This window comes from Halichoerus grypus, chromosome X (genome assembly GCF_964656455.1).
Source record: "Halichoerus grypus chromosome X, mHalGry1.hap1.1, whole genome shotgun sequence".
NCBI lineage: Eukaryota > Metazoa > Chordata > Mammalia > Carnivora > Phocidae > Halichoerus > Halichoerus grypus.
Window position 1 is genome coordinate 101,032,002 of NC_135727.1, and position 17,950 is coordinate 101,049,951.

The 17,950-nt window shown below is 37.3% G+C and overlaps 1 protein-coding gene across 1 annotated transcript in view; it reads right to left on the reverse strand.

Annotated features, from left to right (window-relative positions):
* CFAP47 (cilia and flagella associated protein 47) overlaps positions 1-17,950 on the reverse strand; it is a 495,766-nt gene that overhangs the window by 222,270 nt on the left and 255,546 nt on the right. Inside the window, exons 40-42 of the mRNA XM_078064042.1 lie at positions 15,624-15,699; positions 6,268-6,340; positions 4,782-4,927 (exon numbers count right to left, since the gene is read on the reverse strand). Coding sequence (XP_077920168.1) covers positions 4,782-4,927; positions 6,268-6,340; positions 15,624-15,699 — 295 coding nt within the window. The remainder of the gene's footprint in view (positions 1-4,781; positions 4,928-6,267; positions 6,341-15,623; positions 15,700-17,950) is intronic.

Genomic DNA, 17,950 nt, shown 5'->3' on the forward strand with positions numbered 1-17,950 from the left:
TCACTGCCCTCCTCATTATCAGTCTGCCTTATCCATCCAATCAATTTTCTGTCACTTCCAACAAGCTTCTCTCAGAATTGGCAATTCAAGTGTCAGTGAAATTTCATGCTTAGCTGCTTGCCTCATGTTCTCAGAATCTTCTTGAGCACACTTCTCCGCTACCCAAACTCTGCTTTACTGGCAAATTTCCACTCACCCTCTTAACCAAACTCCTTTATGAGTCAATTATCCCTGCCTCTGCTATCATATAGAAATGCATTTTCCCTCTATTCTAGACATGGCCACAATCTGGCTGACTGTGTTATAGAATTAATGGACACGTTTCAGGATACCGTGTACATAAGAAAAGATTATGTCTTACAAGGGGCATCTTATTGAGGGCATGGTTGCCCCAGCACAGTGTGGCATCCACTGAAGGCAGGAATGCATTTTTATAATTCTTAGGAATGTGCCATACATTCAGCAAGCTTTCTTCATCCACCTGTATGGAGTACCAACTTCAAATAAGTACAACTTTCTGTGTGAACTGGGCCAGCCTGATGCAAGCGTGCCTTCTCCACGGAATGTGAATCCCCTTAGTACAGACTTCATGTCCTTTCTCTGTGTTCACTCTCTATATACCTACAGAACTGGCTTTATACTTTTGGTGAATCAAACTGTGCTGGGAGAAGTGAACACAATAATAAAATGAAATTATTGAGAATATAGCTTGAGGGCGTTAAGTTTTAAAACTTCCAAGAGTCATTCTCCATAGTCTACAGTTTCCTTCAAGAATGAGAGAGTTCCAGACTAGCAACTAGCAGATACATCAGTTTTGGATATCAAATGCACAGCTTAGTGATTATAGTCAACAATACTATGTTATAAACTTTGAAGATCCTAAGGGACTAGATCTTAATTGTTCTCAACACAACAAAGAAATGATAACTGTGTGATGTGACACTACTGGAATAACCATATTGCATAAATGCATCAAACCAACATGTTGCCTAAAAATTTATACAATGTTATCTGTCAGTTATATCTCAATTAAAAAAAACGTTCATAAAATTGACATGGATTTGGGAAAACAGGAATTACTGTTCCCTTGTATTCTATATGTCATTTGAAAGGGTATCCCCTGGAGCTACAATACTGGTATCCCAGAGGCATGTGGAATCTCTACAGACTAACTGTTAGGATCATTGATAAGAAACCCAGAGGAGACGCCCCCCCCAAGAATAAATAACTACCATTGGGTACAAAATTCTCTTTAACAGATTTTCTTCTAATGTTTTTTCTTGAAAAAGGCTGCAGTGCTTATGGCAGGATGATGATGCGGTTTCACAGAAAGGAGAGTGGGTGAAGGGGGAGAAGGCCCTGCAGCAGGGAGGGGGCTCAAACTATGTGTAACGTTGTGAACATTTACCACATTGATCTAAAGTTCACTTAACCTGCTCCCATATTGTCCGCAGGCATCTTAAGGTTAATAAATGTTTCAAAGTGTTTATGGGCCAAATGGGGTTTTATCTTCTGTTTCCCTGGGAACAACTCAGGGGTACAGGAAGGAGTATACTTACCAAAACAAGAGCAACAACAAAATATGCAGTCTAACAAACTGAATGAAAAATCAAAAGGTGAGTGAAATGTGGCTTGCCATTAAAAATCATGGAAAATAAAAGAAACCACCCTCAAATGATACTGTCCCTCCAGTTATAAAAATAACTTTCATAAAACTGAAATTGCTTTGCCTAAATGTAAAGATTTTAGAATAGCATAATTTAATGTTTTTGCCTTCACATTCAATAAAATTAAACAAAAACCAGTATTATTAAAGTCTACACGTTAACTATCATTGAAAAAAGTTGCACTTTGATTATAGAATATGCAAAAATATACATAATAGAGACTGCCAGCTTAATCTCTGCATCAGCACAGACAGAAAGACACAAAAGGCTGAGGGAGAATGAAATGAGGGACAGGGCAAAAAGTCAGATGAGTGGTCCCACTAATTCACGCAAATGTAAGGGAGATGGACAGACTGAGACACAATATATTAACAACTGGTAACATGTAGCCTTAGACTAACTTGTTGGAGACCACAAATCAATAAGAAGGCCTTGCCTGCTCTTCTACCTGGGAGTGGGCACCCTTGTTCTGCCAACTTTTTATTTGACTTGGCAAGGCTGAAACTCACTTTGGTGTATAGGGCCCCAGTGTGGGACTGGGCCAATTCCCATCAGTTGCTCAGGGATGCTGACTCCCATCCTGGCTTCCTCAAGTCAACAATACCTGAACTTTGGTTTTTATTTGTTCTGACTAAGTTCTGTAGACAGAAAAGGACAATGAAGGACTGCAAGATAACAAAGTCTAGTTTGGTTCCATAAGAAGTCTCATGGGTTGGTAAAAGAGGACTGGTTAGGCCACAGCAAATGGTTGCAACTGGATGGAACCCAGTCTCAACGCAGGCCCCATGTCAAGGATCCCTGCCTAATGCCCTTGCCTCTCTCGCACGGATGATCCTAGAAGTGATGGGTGGTTTCTTATTTGGGAGCCTAGGACTACACAAAGCAGAGGTCCACACAGGCACAAAAGTAATATCTTTACTTACACAGCCCCGGGGGTTGTGTCAATACATCACTTTGTACTTTGCAGTGTTTGTGTGGGGGTCTGTCAAGCTCTCCTCTCAGAGAGGGCTGTTCTTCAGGGACTGGGTTATGTTTCTACTCCAGGTTTCCCCATTCAATCTGCCCCATCCACACATGAGCAGAAAGACTGTTGGACTTCTGGCATTTGACAGTATGAATTTTTAGGGATTTTGGAGGTTGTCCCCTAAGCTAAGACTTTCTATGAACATTGATGGAAGTTTTGTAAACTGTTTGTGCTTTCAAGCAGCTATTACCTAATTCATCTCATTTTTTTTTATTTGAAAGTTCAAATGGAACAGCTAGAATGAAACAAATGGTCTTTCCTTGATAGCAGTGTTAGTAGAAATGTTTCTGTTTTACACATGGAAAGCTATCAAATTGAGGCCTAATTACTTTACAGTTTTCAACAGGTGGTTCTTAATGGCAAAGCAGTTATCACACATTTAATAAGAACAGGAGCTAACTAGGTGGACTTGGATGTTTGATTATCTATTTAAGCGTGTAATTGCATTTTTCAATATAATTAGCAATAAATTGAATGTGTAAATTAATAGATGTGTTTGCCCACATAAGTAATTGTAATTCAGTGCAATACTTTAGATTAAGGGCATTATTTCTCAGTTGATAGCAATATAATTTCATGATTACTGTTTTTCTTAAGATTTTTTATGACAGCAACAAAATATATGTAATCAAAAGGCATGTTTTAATAAGCTGAGATTCCAAGTTAAGTATAATTATATTTTGATTAATTTAGACAAAATTTATGGAAGTAAATATTAATATTCCAAAAGTTGAATTCAAATAATAAAGTCAGCCTCCTTACTATGCTATTGAGAATTAACCCTAGCATTTTCTAGAGCTATATTATAAATTAATATAAAAAAGGAACTGAAGTATTTGATTAAACTACTACTAGTCACACTATCATTACTATTTTTCAGAAATTTTCATATACAGGAATTCAGTAAAATCCTGGGCTCTTTTAGGGGAAATAAAAAACAAGATTTAGCATTACTATAAAACAGCATTTTTTCCCTCCTAAATGGCAATTTTAAGTAAACTATTCTTTACATATTTAATTGGCTATATTATTTTTCATGTGTAAATGATCCTATAGACACCAGGTCAATACAATACCTCTTTCCAATTACCATTATTTCATTGCGTATTCATTTAACATAGCACATAATTGATACAGAATCGATATCTTTGGGGATATCTTCTGGGTGTTATAAAGTCCCTCCTCAGGTCAACACATGACAGTTTCTTTCTGGAAGGGGATAATACCATAAAACTTTTCCTCTAAAGTCTGTCTCTCTGTCTCTCTCCCTCTCCCTCTCTGTTCTTCCATCCCTCCTTTCCTTCTCTCTCTCTCCTTTGCTGACTTTATTTATTTATTTTTGTTTAAAGATTTTATTTATTTATTTGAGAGAGAGAGGGAGCACAAGCTGGGGGAGAGACAGAGGGAGAGGGAGAAGCAGGCTCCCCGCTGAGCAGGGAGCTCCTCATGGAGCTCCATCCCAGGACCCTGGCATCATGACCTGAGCCAAAGGCAGACGCTTAACCAACTGAGCTACCCAGGCACCCCCTGAGCCACCTAGGCACCCCATTTTCTGGCTTTAAAGAAGTAAGCTATATGGATGCCAGAGCCACTAGAAAATTAACTCTGCCAACAACTTGAGAGAGCTGAGAAGCAGCTCCTTCCTCAGTGGAGCCTCTGAGGAGGATCCAGCACTGGCGGGTCCCTTGACTGAAGACTTAATAGACCTTAAACAGAAGACCCACCTAGGTCATGCCCAGACCTCTGATCCACGGAAAATGGCATGACATAATAAATGTGTGTTGTCTGAAGCCCCTCAGTGTTTGGTAATTCGTTATGCAGCTACATAAAGTGAATACACACAGAGCTGCAGCAAGGTTAGGCATGCCACCGATCTCTCCCGTGGGACTTCCTAAGGCAGCCATTATAAAGTTTACCCACAACTAGTGTAACTGCTTATTTGTGAGGATAAGCTCTTTGTTTAGCAACGAGAAGGCTGCAATTGTTGTCTACATTACTAGAGTCTGCAGCTGCCTTCAAGCCCCCTGTACTGGTTATTCCATTCCAGTGCCAGCCCATGATGAAGACATGTGCTACCATTCTGTTCTCACCTCTTTGCTGCTAAGGATGATGACACAGTAGCGCGTGTGCATGTCAAAGGGAAGAAACAAGAGCTCCAGGCTTGAAGTCCCTTTTACTCCCAGGTGAAGAGTATGTGTGGAGCAGAAGAACTCTCTGATGAAATTGGACTTAATTGCTACCAAAACATGAAGCAGAGCTTGTTTACATATCATTTCATAAGTGCTGTTCAAATAAAGCAGCTGTTTCAATTAGTGCTTCAAGTTTTAAAATAAATAAAAAAATGTTTAAAGCATTAGCACACCAAATTAGATGACACGTGCATTTGTTAATAAAAGTATGGGTGACCCCCGCTCAAGCCTGATATCATAAAAATGTGTAATTATGACCCTCTATTAAAGATTCCTTAAAAAGGGAACTTCACTAGTGTTTAAATTAGCCTCGATATACATATATAAATAGCAAAGCGATCATCTAAGCATTTACAACTTTTTTGGTCAACTATATTAATACTTCACATAACAGGGTGTAATAGAAAACTTGAACTGGAAATAGAGGAATGTTTTATATATATATATGTTTCTATCATTCTGTTGGTTTTAAAACATGTCTACAAGTTCTTCAACACTGCCTTGAATGTGGTGATATGGTGGGGCAGTCTTAGTGACTTGATCCCAATGAATAGTACGCTAGAAAGCAGCAGTGTGACTTCTGACATTACAGCAAACAATGTAATACAATTTCTTCCTAATCATCCCTTTCTTGGCTCACTTGCTTTTAGAACCGAGTTGTCATCCTGTGAAGAAGCCTAGGCCACATGAAAAGCCACATGTAAGTGTCTAGGCCAACAGCCCCACCTGAAGTCCTAGCCAAAAGGTATTATCCATCAGATACGTGAGTCAGGAAGCCTTTGGGATGACTCCAGCCCCAGCCTCCATCTGACTGCAACTACATGAGGACGCTGAGCAAAAAACATCTAGCTGAGGCCAGTCACTCCAGAAGTGTGGGAGATAATGTTAATACATTTTTATTGTTTAATGCCACTACATTTGGGGTGGTTTGTTCTGTAGCTAGAGATAATCAGAACATTCCTGTATCTATTTTCCTATCCACGTTCTATTCAGATTTTCTAAATCTACAGTTATTTCATAAAACAAAGTAAATCTGTGTTCTCCGTGTAATTTTAAACATGGTGATACCTGTCACCTAAATAGGTTTAAACAGTTTAGAATAAGCCAAAAGAAACATGAAAGTCATTTATTTATATACATTCATTGTATGGGTAAGGCAATTGGGACTCGAAGTAAAGAGAAAGATGTAGACTCCTCCAAAGGGTCATGAATAGGAGAGGCTGAGGACCAGCCCATGGGCCTCCCACTCCGCCAGCAATCCCCAGGGCTTGGCATTCTGTCTACTGTCATAACCATCCTTTGTTGAGTATTTCATTTACTGGTATGCTATGCACATTTTAAAAGTCAGACATGAAGACAAATGAAAGTTTTTATTGGAGGTACTCACAGGTTCTTAAGGCATTTGGGGAATGGCAACAACCCTCAGCAGTATCAGTTTCAGGGCTATTCCCAGCATCACTGTCATAAGTAAATAGGAGAACAACATCAACAACACACATGAAACTCAAAAACAATTCTCTATCTTCATTAAATCTTATAGATCCTTAAAAATTATGGCTACCTACATGATATGCAAAGACCACAGATGTATTTCATATATCACCTTTATGTTTACATTGTTTCAGAAATTTTAAAAAATGCAAAAAGCAAACTAACAATCATCCATATTTCCACCACTGTTCTATACAATTAATTAAAAACAATTCCTTTTTACTTATGAATACTATGGAGAAATAAATATTTGATAATAATTAAAAAAACCCAAATCCTGAGGCCCAAAAGTAGTGGTCTCAACTTAGGACTATATAGGTATTCTCTCCAAAAGTGGTTCTAGAACTTGATTTCTTGAAAGAGTCTCTTCTTTGAGCTTATTGTTTCTGCATTTGCTTCTTTCTCATAAAGAGAGGAGATACGGGCAGCTGTTTAAGCTCTGGTTGCATTTCTGAAAATTAATTAGCAGACCACAGCCTGAAACAACTGCCTCCCTTGAAAGGTTCCATATCTTCCAGAACCCATCAATTTTTCCCCCCAAATGGCTCTTCTCAATATTCATGATTACTTTGCTCAAAAAGCTGGCAATTAGCATCTGGGCTCTCAGATATTGTTTGCCTGATTTTTTTCTGAAAATACAAAAACTCCATATTTTCTCACCTTGTCATATGCCCTTGCCTGAATTTGTTTTTTTATTTATTTGAGAGAATGAGCAGTGGGGAGGGGCAGAGGGAGAGAGAAAGAGAGGCAGACTCCCTGCTAAGCAGGAAGCCTGACAGGGGCGGGCATGGGGGGGGGGGGGCCTGATCCCAGGACCCTGAGATCATGACCTGAGGCAAAGGCAGAGGCTTAACCAACTGAGCCACCCAGGCGACCTTTGCTTTTGTCTGAATTTGATGCTGTAAAAATATATGGACTATTTCCAAGTAAAATTCTAGCCATATTGATTCTTTTTCTCCACTGCCTTTTCTTTTTTTTTTTTTTTTAAGATTTTATTTATTTATTTGACAGAGAGAGACACAACGAGAGAGGGAACACAAGCAGGGGGAGTGGGAGAGGGAGAAGCGGGCTTCCCGCTGAGCAGGGAGCCCGACGCAGGGCTTGATCCCAGGACCCTGGGATCATGACCCGAGCCGAAGGCAGACGCTTAACGACTGAGCCACCCAGGCGCCCCTCCACTGCCTTTTCTTGATACAACATTCTTAATAAGGTTTACCGCATCTTGTAATTATTCTCTGCTTTACTTCAATTCACAGACATTCTGATTAGCCGTTTTAGTATTTTATGTAATTTGAACATTTGATAGACACTTTAAGGCTATCAGAGACATACTAGATATTTTAGCATTTATAAGGGAGACCATACAGAGAGTGAAAAAAACAACAAAGAATGCTTATTTCTCAATGCATGGTTCCACTGCCCTATCTTATAATGGAGCTCTGGGTAGAATGCCTGATTAAAATCCTCAGATAATTTCAGAACTTCATTTTGCTCAATACTTGCAATCTCCAGCCCTTCAGCCATTTTTTTCATGATGAATAGAAAAGCAGAGCAAGTTGGGCTTCGTCTCCTTTTTCTTTTCTTTACCTATTTTCTTGGAGAATAGCTAATGAAAGTGCCTTTTGAATAAATCAGAGTTGCCTTTTCCTCAAAGGAGACTCTCAAACCCACAAAAATTGAGTTACCTGTACTATTTATGGTAAAGATGTATAGAAAAAAATTGCAGACTTAGAAATGTTATTACCTTGCCCATATAACTGGTTATTATCATGATTAATTCAGAGACATCAGAAAATAATTAAATAATTTGGTTCAGGTAAATTCTATTTTCCCTGATCAATGTTCTTGAGTCTAGAAATTCAGTGCTAAACCCAACTTGTTTATAAAACCAGTATCTTGCAGATCCAAAGACAGAACAGAAAGCCAACTCTACCTTTTGGTTACTCCCTGCACCTCAAGTCTATATCATTTTCCTAAATGCTCACCAATTATTACTGAAGCTATGGCAGAGGGAGCATTTTTAAACCCTTGGTCTTAAAGAAGAAATAGCATCAAAAGAGGCTAAAATTATACAAAATACTGTTGATCAAGCAAGGGAATATCTTCTACTAATTTAGTAGTGGGCTAAAGTCAGGGAGTGAAACCTACTTATGAGGTGTGAAGGGATGACATTTCTTTTTTCTCTGCAGGGGTGATATGCAGCTCTTTTCAAACTAAAATGACCAAAATGACATTGAACTGGTTCTATTCAGAGCTTGAATAAATCAGCCCCAAGAATGCCTTCCTACTCAAACCTTTTCCAGTAGGGAGGGGAGATCTTTATTATAAGCCTTCAATGAAGCTACTCTTGGGCAAGCATTCACAGCCATGTCCAAATCAAAGAGTGAATTTTCTGGTTCAAGACCAGTTTTCATGCATCACAGGAAGGAATGTAAGTGGATCAATTTTGAGATTCACTCCATCTTCCATGTGTCCAGGGCTTCTTCAAAAAAGGACCTAGTGGCTATCTGGAGGGCAGTAAAAGTGGGATTTTGCTGTTTTTTGTACCTCTTTGGCTCCTGAGCAATTGAGAAGTCTGTAAAACAAGGTGTGCCAACCTGGAGTGCAAGGACAGAGCAGATTTGTGAATTCAAATGGGGAAAAATTCCATCTTGACTCCCACTAACTCTTAATAGCAATTTAAACTGAACCACAGTAGCATTAGCTTAATATGACTTGGTCACCAAATAATCATGGATATGTTTATATCACATTTCAATTCTTGTACATATCTTAAGCTATTATTGACATTCATAATTACTTTTAAAGTATGGTAGTTATTATGTCCACCAGTAGCTTTTATTGTGTATTCTGTTAATGAAGAAGTATGTCTTTGAACATACAACAATTTTTACAAATTTTTATTATCTGCTGGAGTATGAGTTTCCTCTGTGCCGTAGACTGAATTGTGTCACCGTTAAAGTCATATGTTAAAGCCCCAATTCTCCAAATGACTATATTTGGAGACAGGCCCGATAAGAAGGTAATTAAGGCTAAATGAGGTCATAAGGGTGGGGTCCTGATACAACAGGATTAGTGTTCTTATGAGAAAAGTCAACAGGGAGCTCACTCTATGTATGCACAATGAGGTCATGTCAGCCCACAGCAAGAAGGCTGCCACCTACAAGTCAAGAGAAGAGGCTTCCGAGTGAAAACTATCTTGCCTTGACCTTGGACTTCCAACCTCCAGAGCTAAGGGAAATAAATTTCTGTTGTTTAGGCCACTTTTTCGATGTTATTTTGTTATTGCAGCCTGGGAAGATAAAGACACCCTGTAACCCTTGCATCTTATTTTAAGTATTTATAAAACATTATTCTGTGAAGTAGAACAGGCTTCCTCAGACTGGCAAAGACTATGATGACATTAAAAACACGCATGAAGCTCTCATGTAGAGCAGAGGATCATGGCAGACTGTGACTCTTAGTACATACATCTGGCTTCTGATTCGCTCTGTGTTCCTTGAAGATTTGCCTAATTCTAAGTGTCACCAATTATTCAGTGTAGTAAAAGTGAAATATCTTAAAATCATGGCCATGCAGAATCCAGCTTTTCTGGGTTGTTAGCAAGAATCAAGACTCAGAAAAATATCTCTACCAGGGCCTTCTTTCATTTGGGTGGTTACTCTGGGCCAAGCTACTCTGGGAGACAAGGATAACTGACAAAGCCCCTAAGCTCACAGGATATAGTCTGTCATACAAAGTAAGTCTACAGGAAATAATGACAAAGCAGAAGGATAAACACTTCAACACCTTTTCAACTTTCATTCACATTCTTCCATAATCCATATGCATAAACATATGTCTTGTATTTCCCCTTGCCTGTCCCCTCCTTCACTGCTTCAGCAATTCCTTCTTCCCACGTTCCTTTTATACTTATAGGAAAGTTCTCCCCTGCTCTAGATTCGGGCCATCAAAATCTTACTCACATTTCTGATCCCAATTTGTATATGATAAAGAACAGCAGAGTATAGCATACGTGTGAGAAAAAAGTGCTTAGTACCTCATTATTCTCTTTAAATGTCTTCTCTTTCTAGGTCTGCATTTTTTTTTCTATCCGTCTTTACCATAAAAAGTGTAGGTAACTCAGTATTTCTGGGTTTGAGGGTCTCTTTGAGAATAAGGCAACTGTGATTTATTCAAAAGGTACTTTCATTAGCTATTCTCCAAGAAAATACATAAAGAAAAGAGAAAGGAGAAGCCCAGGAAGATCTCTATATCTAGATAGTAATATTCCTTGCCAATGAGCTCACAGAACTTTTTTTTTTTTTTTTTTTTGGTACAACATATATTACTGAATGCATTCTGCTCTGTACAATTGCCTCCACTTGTGTAGATTTTCTTTCTTCGCTACTTGATGGTTGGCTCCTTGAGAACCAGATCTATGACTTATTTATTTGATATTTCTATGGTACTAAGAACACTGCCTGAGGAGCCACTTAGTAAGAATTTATTAAATGATAAATAATTCAATGTTGCTGAAAAAACAGCAAGTCATATTACTGTAGGAAATTATTTACATAGTGCTCATTTCTGAGCACCACTGACCCATCATTTAATTTTAAAGTGTGGCTAAAATCAGTGTCCTGTCCTGATCCTTTCTGGTAATCCTTTGGATTTAATTAGAATAAAAAGGTCTTAACTGCTCTTGCTTATGTTCACGGATCATTTTCCAGGAAAGTAAAATGTGTGATGAATATAAAGTTTTATCATCCATGTGGTTTCAAATGTGCTGTTTTATATGTGTCTTTCTCTTTTCTTTATGTATTTTCTTGGAGAATAGCTAATGAAAGAAGCTCTTGCTTAAGAAGAGCAGTTTATAGAGGCATTTTTAAAAATTTTAATAGGAAACTTTACCTTTTTTTATGCCACCTGAAAGATAATTTCAGCACTGTACTGCTCATTTGAGAAGAGAATGTTCTTTGGGGAGATCCTGACTGAAGTGATCTGAGGAGGAGTATCAGTCAGCATATGCTAGGTCATGCCGCAGTAACACCCCATATCTCAGTGGATTAGCACAATCGTTTACTTCATGCTCATGTTACATGTCCATCCTAGGTGGAGAGGATGCACTCAAAGATCCTTGGTGAAGGGAACTCCATTTCTATATATACTTCCTTAGTAATTGTATGAGGGAAAAGGAACAAGAAAAATCGTTCACTGGATCTTAAAGCTAGCCCTTGGAGAAAACACTTAGCACTTTTCCTCACATGCCACTGGCTAAGTTATATGTTCACACATAACTTCAACTGGGGAAGTACATTACCACATGCCTAAAAAGAATAAAACAGGGATATTTGTTAAGAGCTCTAAAAAGAGATTACTGATACTTTATGGAGTAATTTTCTTTAACCTTTTCTTGTTCTCTTATGTTATCTTGCTGATTAGACCTAGAGACCAGAATGGGTGTTACTGAGACAGTGTAATGCTTATTGTATGGTATGTTACATACAAAAGTTATTAATCATAGAGGTACTACGCCAGACTTCCATTTTGGTCATGATTAAGAATGCATGTTCTTAAATTTTATTTGTATCTGGAAATCTATATGAGACAAACATTAAGAAGAGCTTTAAGAAAAACAGGGTGTGTAACATTACTAAGTATTATTTCATTAAGACATATTTAAAGATCAAAAGGCCTCAACATGCCAATGAAGCCAGACTGATGAAATACTAGGTAACTTTGTGCTAGTCGAAATAAAACTTTCTTTTGTGTCCCCTCAGGGGGGAACCTGTTGATTGCCTATCCCAGTATCCATGGGCCCTTCCCTCCTCACTGACAAAACCCTCCTTTTATTGTGATGTGTATGTGGAGAAGGGTGGTTTCTCAGTCATCCTTCCAGCTAGATTTGGCCCACTGGCTATAAGCAAAAGTGCTGTGTGGTATTTCTGGGAAGTTTCCCTAACGGAGAAAGAAAGGGCACACTCTTATTGTGCTTCCTCCTTTCTGCTGCCTATAAAGTGGATTTGATTGTTGGAGTTCTGGATACTTTAGTTGATCCTTGAGAAAGTGAATAAAGATTTGCCTGCTACATAAACTAGAGCCTGGAGGTGTTACACAGCAAGCAGTCAGGACTCCCCAAAAGAGCCATAATAAGTATTCTAATACATCTCTTAAGAACTGTCAGAAAAACAGCCTTTGGGGTAAACTTAAGACTGTTCTATTTCAACCCAACATATGAATTTGGGGCTCAGCATTCAGCCCAGAACAGTGCTGACGTGACAAACCAGGGACCATCTCTTTTCCTTGAAAAACTGTAGCCTTTGCCTTTTTAAGTTCCACTGTCACCTTTGATCTGATAGACAGTCTTCAGAGAGGTGCAAAGGAGTAAATCCTCAATCCGTTAAACAAACGGCTCTGAATCATTCTTTGAGAGTTAATCTATAGAAGCCTAACTACTCTATGTTGGATCCTGTTCTCCCTGACCAATACTCAGTATCACTATATCTTTATGTTACTTTTATCAAAGGAAGCCTTCAGCAAGGAACTAAGAAAGTAAAGTATTATAAGTATGAATGGAAGAGACTATAGGAGAAAGAATGATCAATAATGTTTGAGACCATGACAGACACACTTCTTCAGCTGTACTGCATGCTGAGTTGGCAATTATTTTGGATGAGTACTTGCAAAGTGTCCTTTCCAACCAAAATTAAATTACAAATGTCTTAATACTTGTTTATTTCCATTACGGTTTAGATTTGAGAAGCATAACATAAAAAAGATATCTGTAACTATAGCTTCAGTAATTATGAAACTTTGGATCTAATCAAAACCATTCCAGAATATTATATGAAGAAAAACATGTTAAAATTTGGGATATAGAATTCCTATATTGCATTCCAAATTAAGAAAGCAGACTTGGAGCACCTGGGTGGCTCAGTCAGTTAAGCGTCTGACTCTTGATTTCGGCTCAGGTCATGGTCTCAGGGTCATGAGATCTAGCCCCACACCGGGCTCCATGCTCAGTGGGATTTCTGCTTGGGATTCTCTCTCTCTCCCTCTCCCTCTGCCCCTCCCCCATTCATTCATGCTCTTTCTCTCTCTAAAATAAATAAATAAACCTTTAAGAAAAGAGAGAAAGCAGGCTCAATTTTGCTGCTTATTAAGCTGATCCAATTTTGAGTTACTTATGCTCACAAATACCTATAGCAATACTTTGAGATCTGACTCCAGTTTAATATATGATACTATAAATTATTTGCAGTTAATGTGGAGAAATTATTTCAAGGCCATTCAGGAAAAATCTATCATGCCAGACAGCTGCTTAATCAAGAAGCAAGGGACTGAAAAGATAAAAACTTAGGAGAAGTGTTTACTGAAGAATTTTTAGCAATACCAGCACTTCATAATACAAAGAAATTAACATAAAATACCTACAATACTCTATTCTTATGGTATCTATAATGATGCTTTATCGCTCAAGGTATTAATTCATTATTTTATTGTTCATTAAAGCAAAATGTAAAAGGAAGATTTCAAACGCCTTAGTTAAGCATGTAATTAGCATTCAATAAAACAAATGCTGTGAGACAAAAATGGTGTGCTCCTTTAACATTTTTTCTTACAGAACAACCAATGAAGAAATCAAGCATAATAAATGTAATCCTTATAATCTCATAAAACTATTGGCTTAAATAGAAATTCACTTTTGGAAAATAAACTATATTCTTTTTAATCTTAGCAAGATCTGCACAAATCACTTTAAGAGTTTCTGATGACTTTAACATTGGTTATTCCTATGGTTTCAAAATTGCCAAATCCCTGACTCCTGACACAATTTTGCATCTAAAAGGATGACACTGTCATTGTCAATCATTACACAGAGACAAAGGTATAAAATAAACTAACAACATGGTAGCTATGAAGTAGTTGTTATAGTAATGGTCAACATATTCATGCATTCTTGCATATAATGTATTATTTGTTTCAGAGGTAAAGGTCTGGAAAAATGAAGGCGGGGGGAATCGGAGGGGGAGACGAACCATGAGAGACTATGGACTCTGAGAAACAAACTGAGGGTTCTAGAGGGGAGGGGGGTGGGGGGATGGGTTAGCCTGGTGATGGGTATTAGAGGGCACGTACTGCATGGAGCACTGGGTGTTATACGCAAACAATGAATCATGGAACACTACATACACTACATCAAAAACTAATGATGTAATGTATGGTGATTAATATAACATAATAAAAAAATAACAAAAAAATATGCATGCATTTCACTAATACATGCTTGCATTATTTTCTTTCTGCCTGATTTTCTTTAATGTTGGCAATGTTGTTTTTATTCTCTTTCACATTAAATAGTTATTCTATAGTTTAAAATAGATCAGAAATATAAAACAATCTAACTTTTAAAAATTCTGCTTCTGTATTCCAAAGTCAAAGTTTCTTTCAAAACTAAATACAGACCTCATAATGTATGTAGGTGGAATAAGCCTAAATACAGTTGATCCTCATTATCCACAAATTCTGGTTATTTGCAAATTTGTCTCCTCACTAAAATTGATTTGTAACCCCCAAATCCATACTCACGGAGCTTCCCCTGTTGTTCGTGGACATGTGCAGAGTGGCAAAAAGTTCCAGTCAATGGTCACACAGTTCCCAGTTAAGCTCAAACAAGGTGACGCTGGGCCTTTCTGCTTCAGTTCTCATAGGTAGATGACCATGATCAGAGGAGGGAGACGGTAGGAGGCAGTACAGAAGTACAAATGTTCAAAAAGCTCCACCTCTGGGGCCAGGTGGGCAGAATTTGAAACAATTTGTTGGCACCTTTTAGTGGGTCAGCCTCATACAACTAACACTACAGAACCTTATTTTCTCTATGTGAAGAAACCAGAATCTACCAGGATGGGTTGTTTTAGGATTCCCAATTATAATCTATGTGATTACAAATATTTCTTCTAGGAATAATGGTTCAGTATTCATTCATTGAGTGCCACAATTTTATGGACCATAACTATCACAAATAATGAGAATCCACTGTATTTAATCAAGTGCAGATTTATTCAATTTTCATGCACATAGCCTAGCAACACATAAGAGAATAGAATAACTGTGAATAATATAAATTTTATATAGAATATGAATTAAATATTTCAAATAAATGAAAACTACTGTAGAATTAATAACAAGTTTAAATGAATGCTAATTTCTTAGAATTTTTCCTGAGAAAATTATGAGCATAAAATATATTCACATTTACCCATGGTTCATGTGGTTAATGAATTGTCCAGATTCTGTTAATTGAGATGGCAAAGAGATAAATGTTGAGGATTCCACCAACCTGACACTAAAATAAATGAAAAAAGGATTATTTTGAATTCTACTATAACAAAATTCAAATGACCACAAAACATTCTTTTAAATTTTTTTCCATCATCATAAAATATAATTAGAATCAGAATAAATTACAGTTTAAAAATCCACATGTTCTCATTCTGCATCTCAAAACATATGTTTTCAAAAAGGGAAAGATCAGGCCGCTTGACTGGTTCAGTTGGTAGAGCATACAACCCTTGATCTCAGGGTTGTGAGTTCAAGCCACATGCTGGGTGTAGTGATAAAAAAAAAAAAAAAAAAAAAGGGAAAGACTTGGAATATGTAAAAAATAATATTCTATTATATGGAAAGGCAATACTAAATTCTTATAGCAAGGAAATTGAGAACATAAATGACTGCCCAATTATATTCTAGAAACAATGGAATCATATACTGGTCTCAATGTATTGTCAGAGCTGTATACATTTCATAATTTCTAACCTTATTTTCAAAAAAGAGAATGTTTCTTTCAGGACTGGAGATGAGAAATGGATACTTAGCTAATCAGTGCATTAGTAATTATGCCATCTTCAGGAATTACAAAGCAGTTCAGTCCTTCTTATAAGATAATGCTCATTCATTCAGGAAACAGTTATGGAGACTCCATTATATGTTATAGGTGGGACTAGGTGCTGGAAATACAAGCATGAATCTGTTATCCTCTCTGCCTTAGGTTGCCCACATTATAGTGGAGGATAGTGTGGAAATGATCCTCTAGATGTGGATGAAAGATGTCATGAAGAGTCATGTCAGGAATGCCTAATTCTATGTGTAGAGTTGAAGAGAATCTGTATAATATTAATAACAGATTTATTCAAACTTGATTTTGTAGGGGCCAAATGCAGGCTACACCAAGATGGGCCACTTTGGTGTGAAGATTATTTTGAGTTAAAAGCAATCAAAAACTAGCAGATTCAGGTCAAGCTCTTCATCTTCCTCTCAACTTACTAAATTTTCATTGGAAAACAGATCCTGTACCAGGAAAAGAGCTATTAACAGAGATTCCTCTTTACCTAAGAAAAATATCTGCATAATAGGACAACCTCTGTTTTCCAGACATCTCCTCTCACTTTGTTGCTAATGGTCTTCCTCCCCTTTGTATCCTCACACTCCTATCTTTCTTCTTAGCTCATCTAAGTCTCATGTTGCTTCACTGTCTTTGGAATTTCACATGTGTGTGAATTCCCTTATGTAAGAAAGTAAATTTGATTTTCTCCTGTTAATCTGTCTCAGCTAATTAGATTCTTAGTTCAGCTAGAAAATGATCTTGAAGAGCAGAGAAAATTTCTTCCTTCCCAAAAATTTATTAAAATAAATCCTTATTAAATTAAAAAAAAATAAAATAAATCTTTATTATGTAATAGTTATTAATCTCATAATACGAGCTTTACAATAAAAAGACAGATCAATAATAAAAATCAAATGCTTTAGTATTGAAACACAAACACACATCCAACTGCATACAAAACTAAAATGTAACACATTCATACATCCTAATGTTTCAATGTTGAAGGGGTTCAGGATAGCCTCTGCTCCCAAAATGTCCCACTTTGGCGTGCAGATTATTTTAAGCTGAAGGCAATCAAGACCCTGTGGCCTCAAAAGAAACTTCTGCCTCTCCCTTAATTATAAAGAATAATCTAAATTGGGGTCTTTCCCAGAATAAGGGTTATTAGCAGAAATAAATTTTATCTGAGTGACCCATCTATAGGGCAGGGCAAATGTCTAATCACCAAACATCTGCTTTTCTTCTCCCCCTGTGAGCTGCATTCCTTTCCTCTAAATTCCCAGACTCCTACCCCCTTCTCCTTAGTTCAGTATGACATATATACCTCATTTTGCCTGTCTTTGGAATTTCCTTGTCTGGGTGGATTCCTCATACTTACACTATTAAATTTGATTTTCTCCTGTTAATCTGTTTCATGTCAATGTGATTCTTAGTCCAGCTAGAAGGACCCTTAAAGGGGACAGGAATTCTTGCTCACTGACAAAACTAATGTCACTTTCTGTCCTTTTATTTTAAGTTGGTAGTTCTGATAGTTTCATATAAGGATTGTAAGGAATTATATTAATATTAAATACTAAAAATTTTTAAACAGACAAAATTAACTGTAGGAAAATGTAAACTATGAACTATGTAAGACATGTATCAGACTACCAGATTTGCTTATATCATTTTAAAGTTATAGTTAGGCAAATGTAGGAAGAATTCCTCTCTAGAG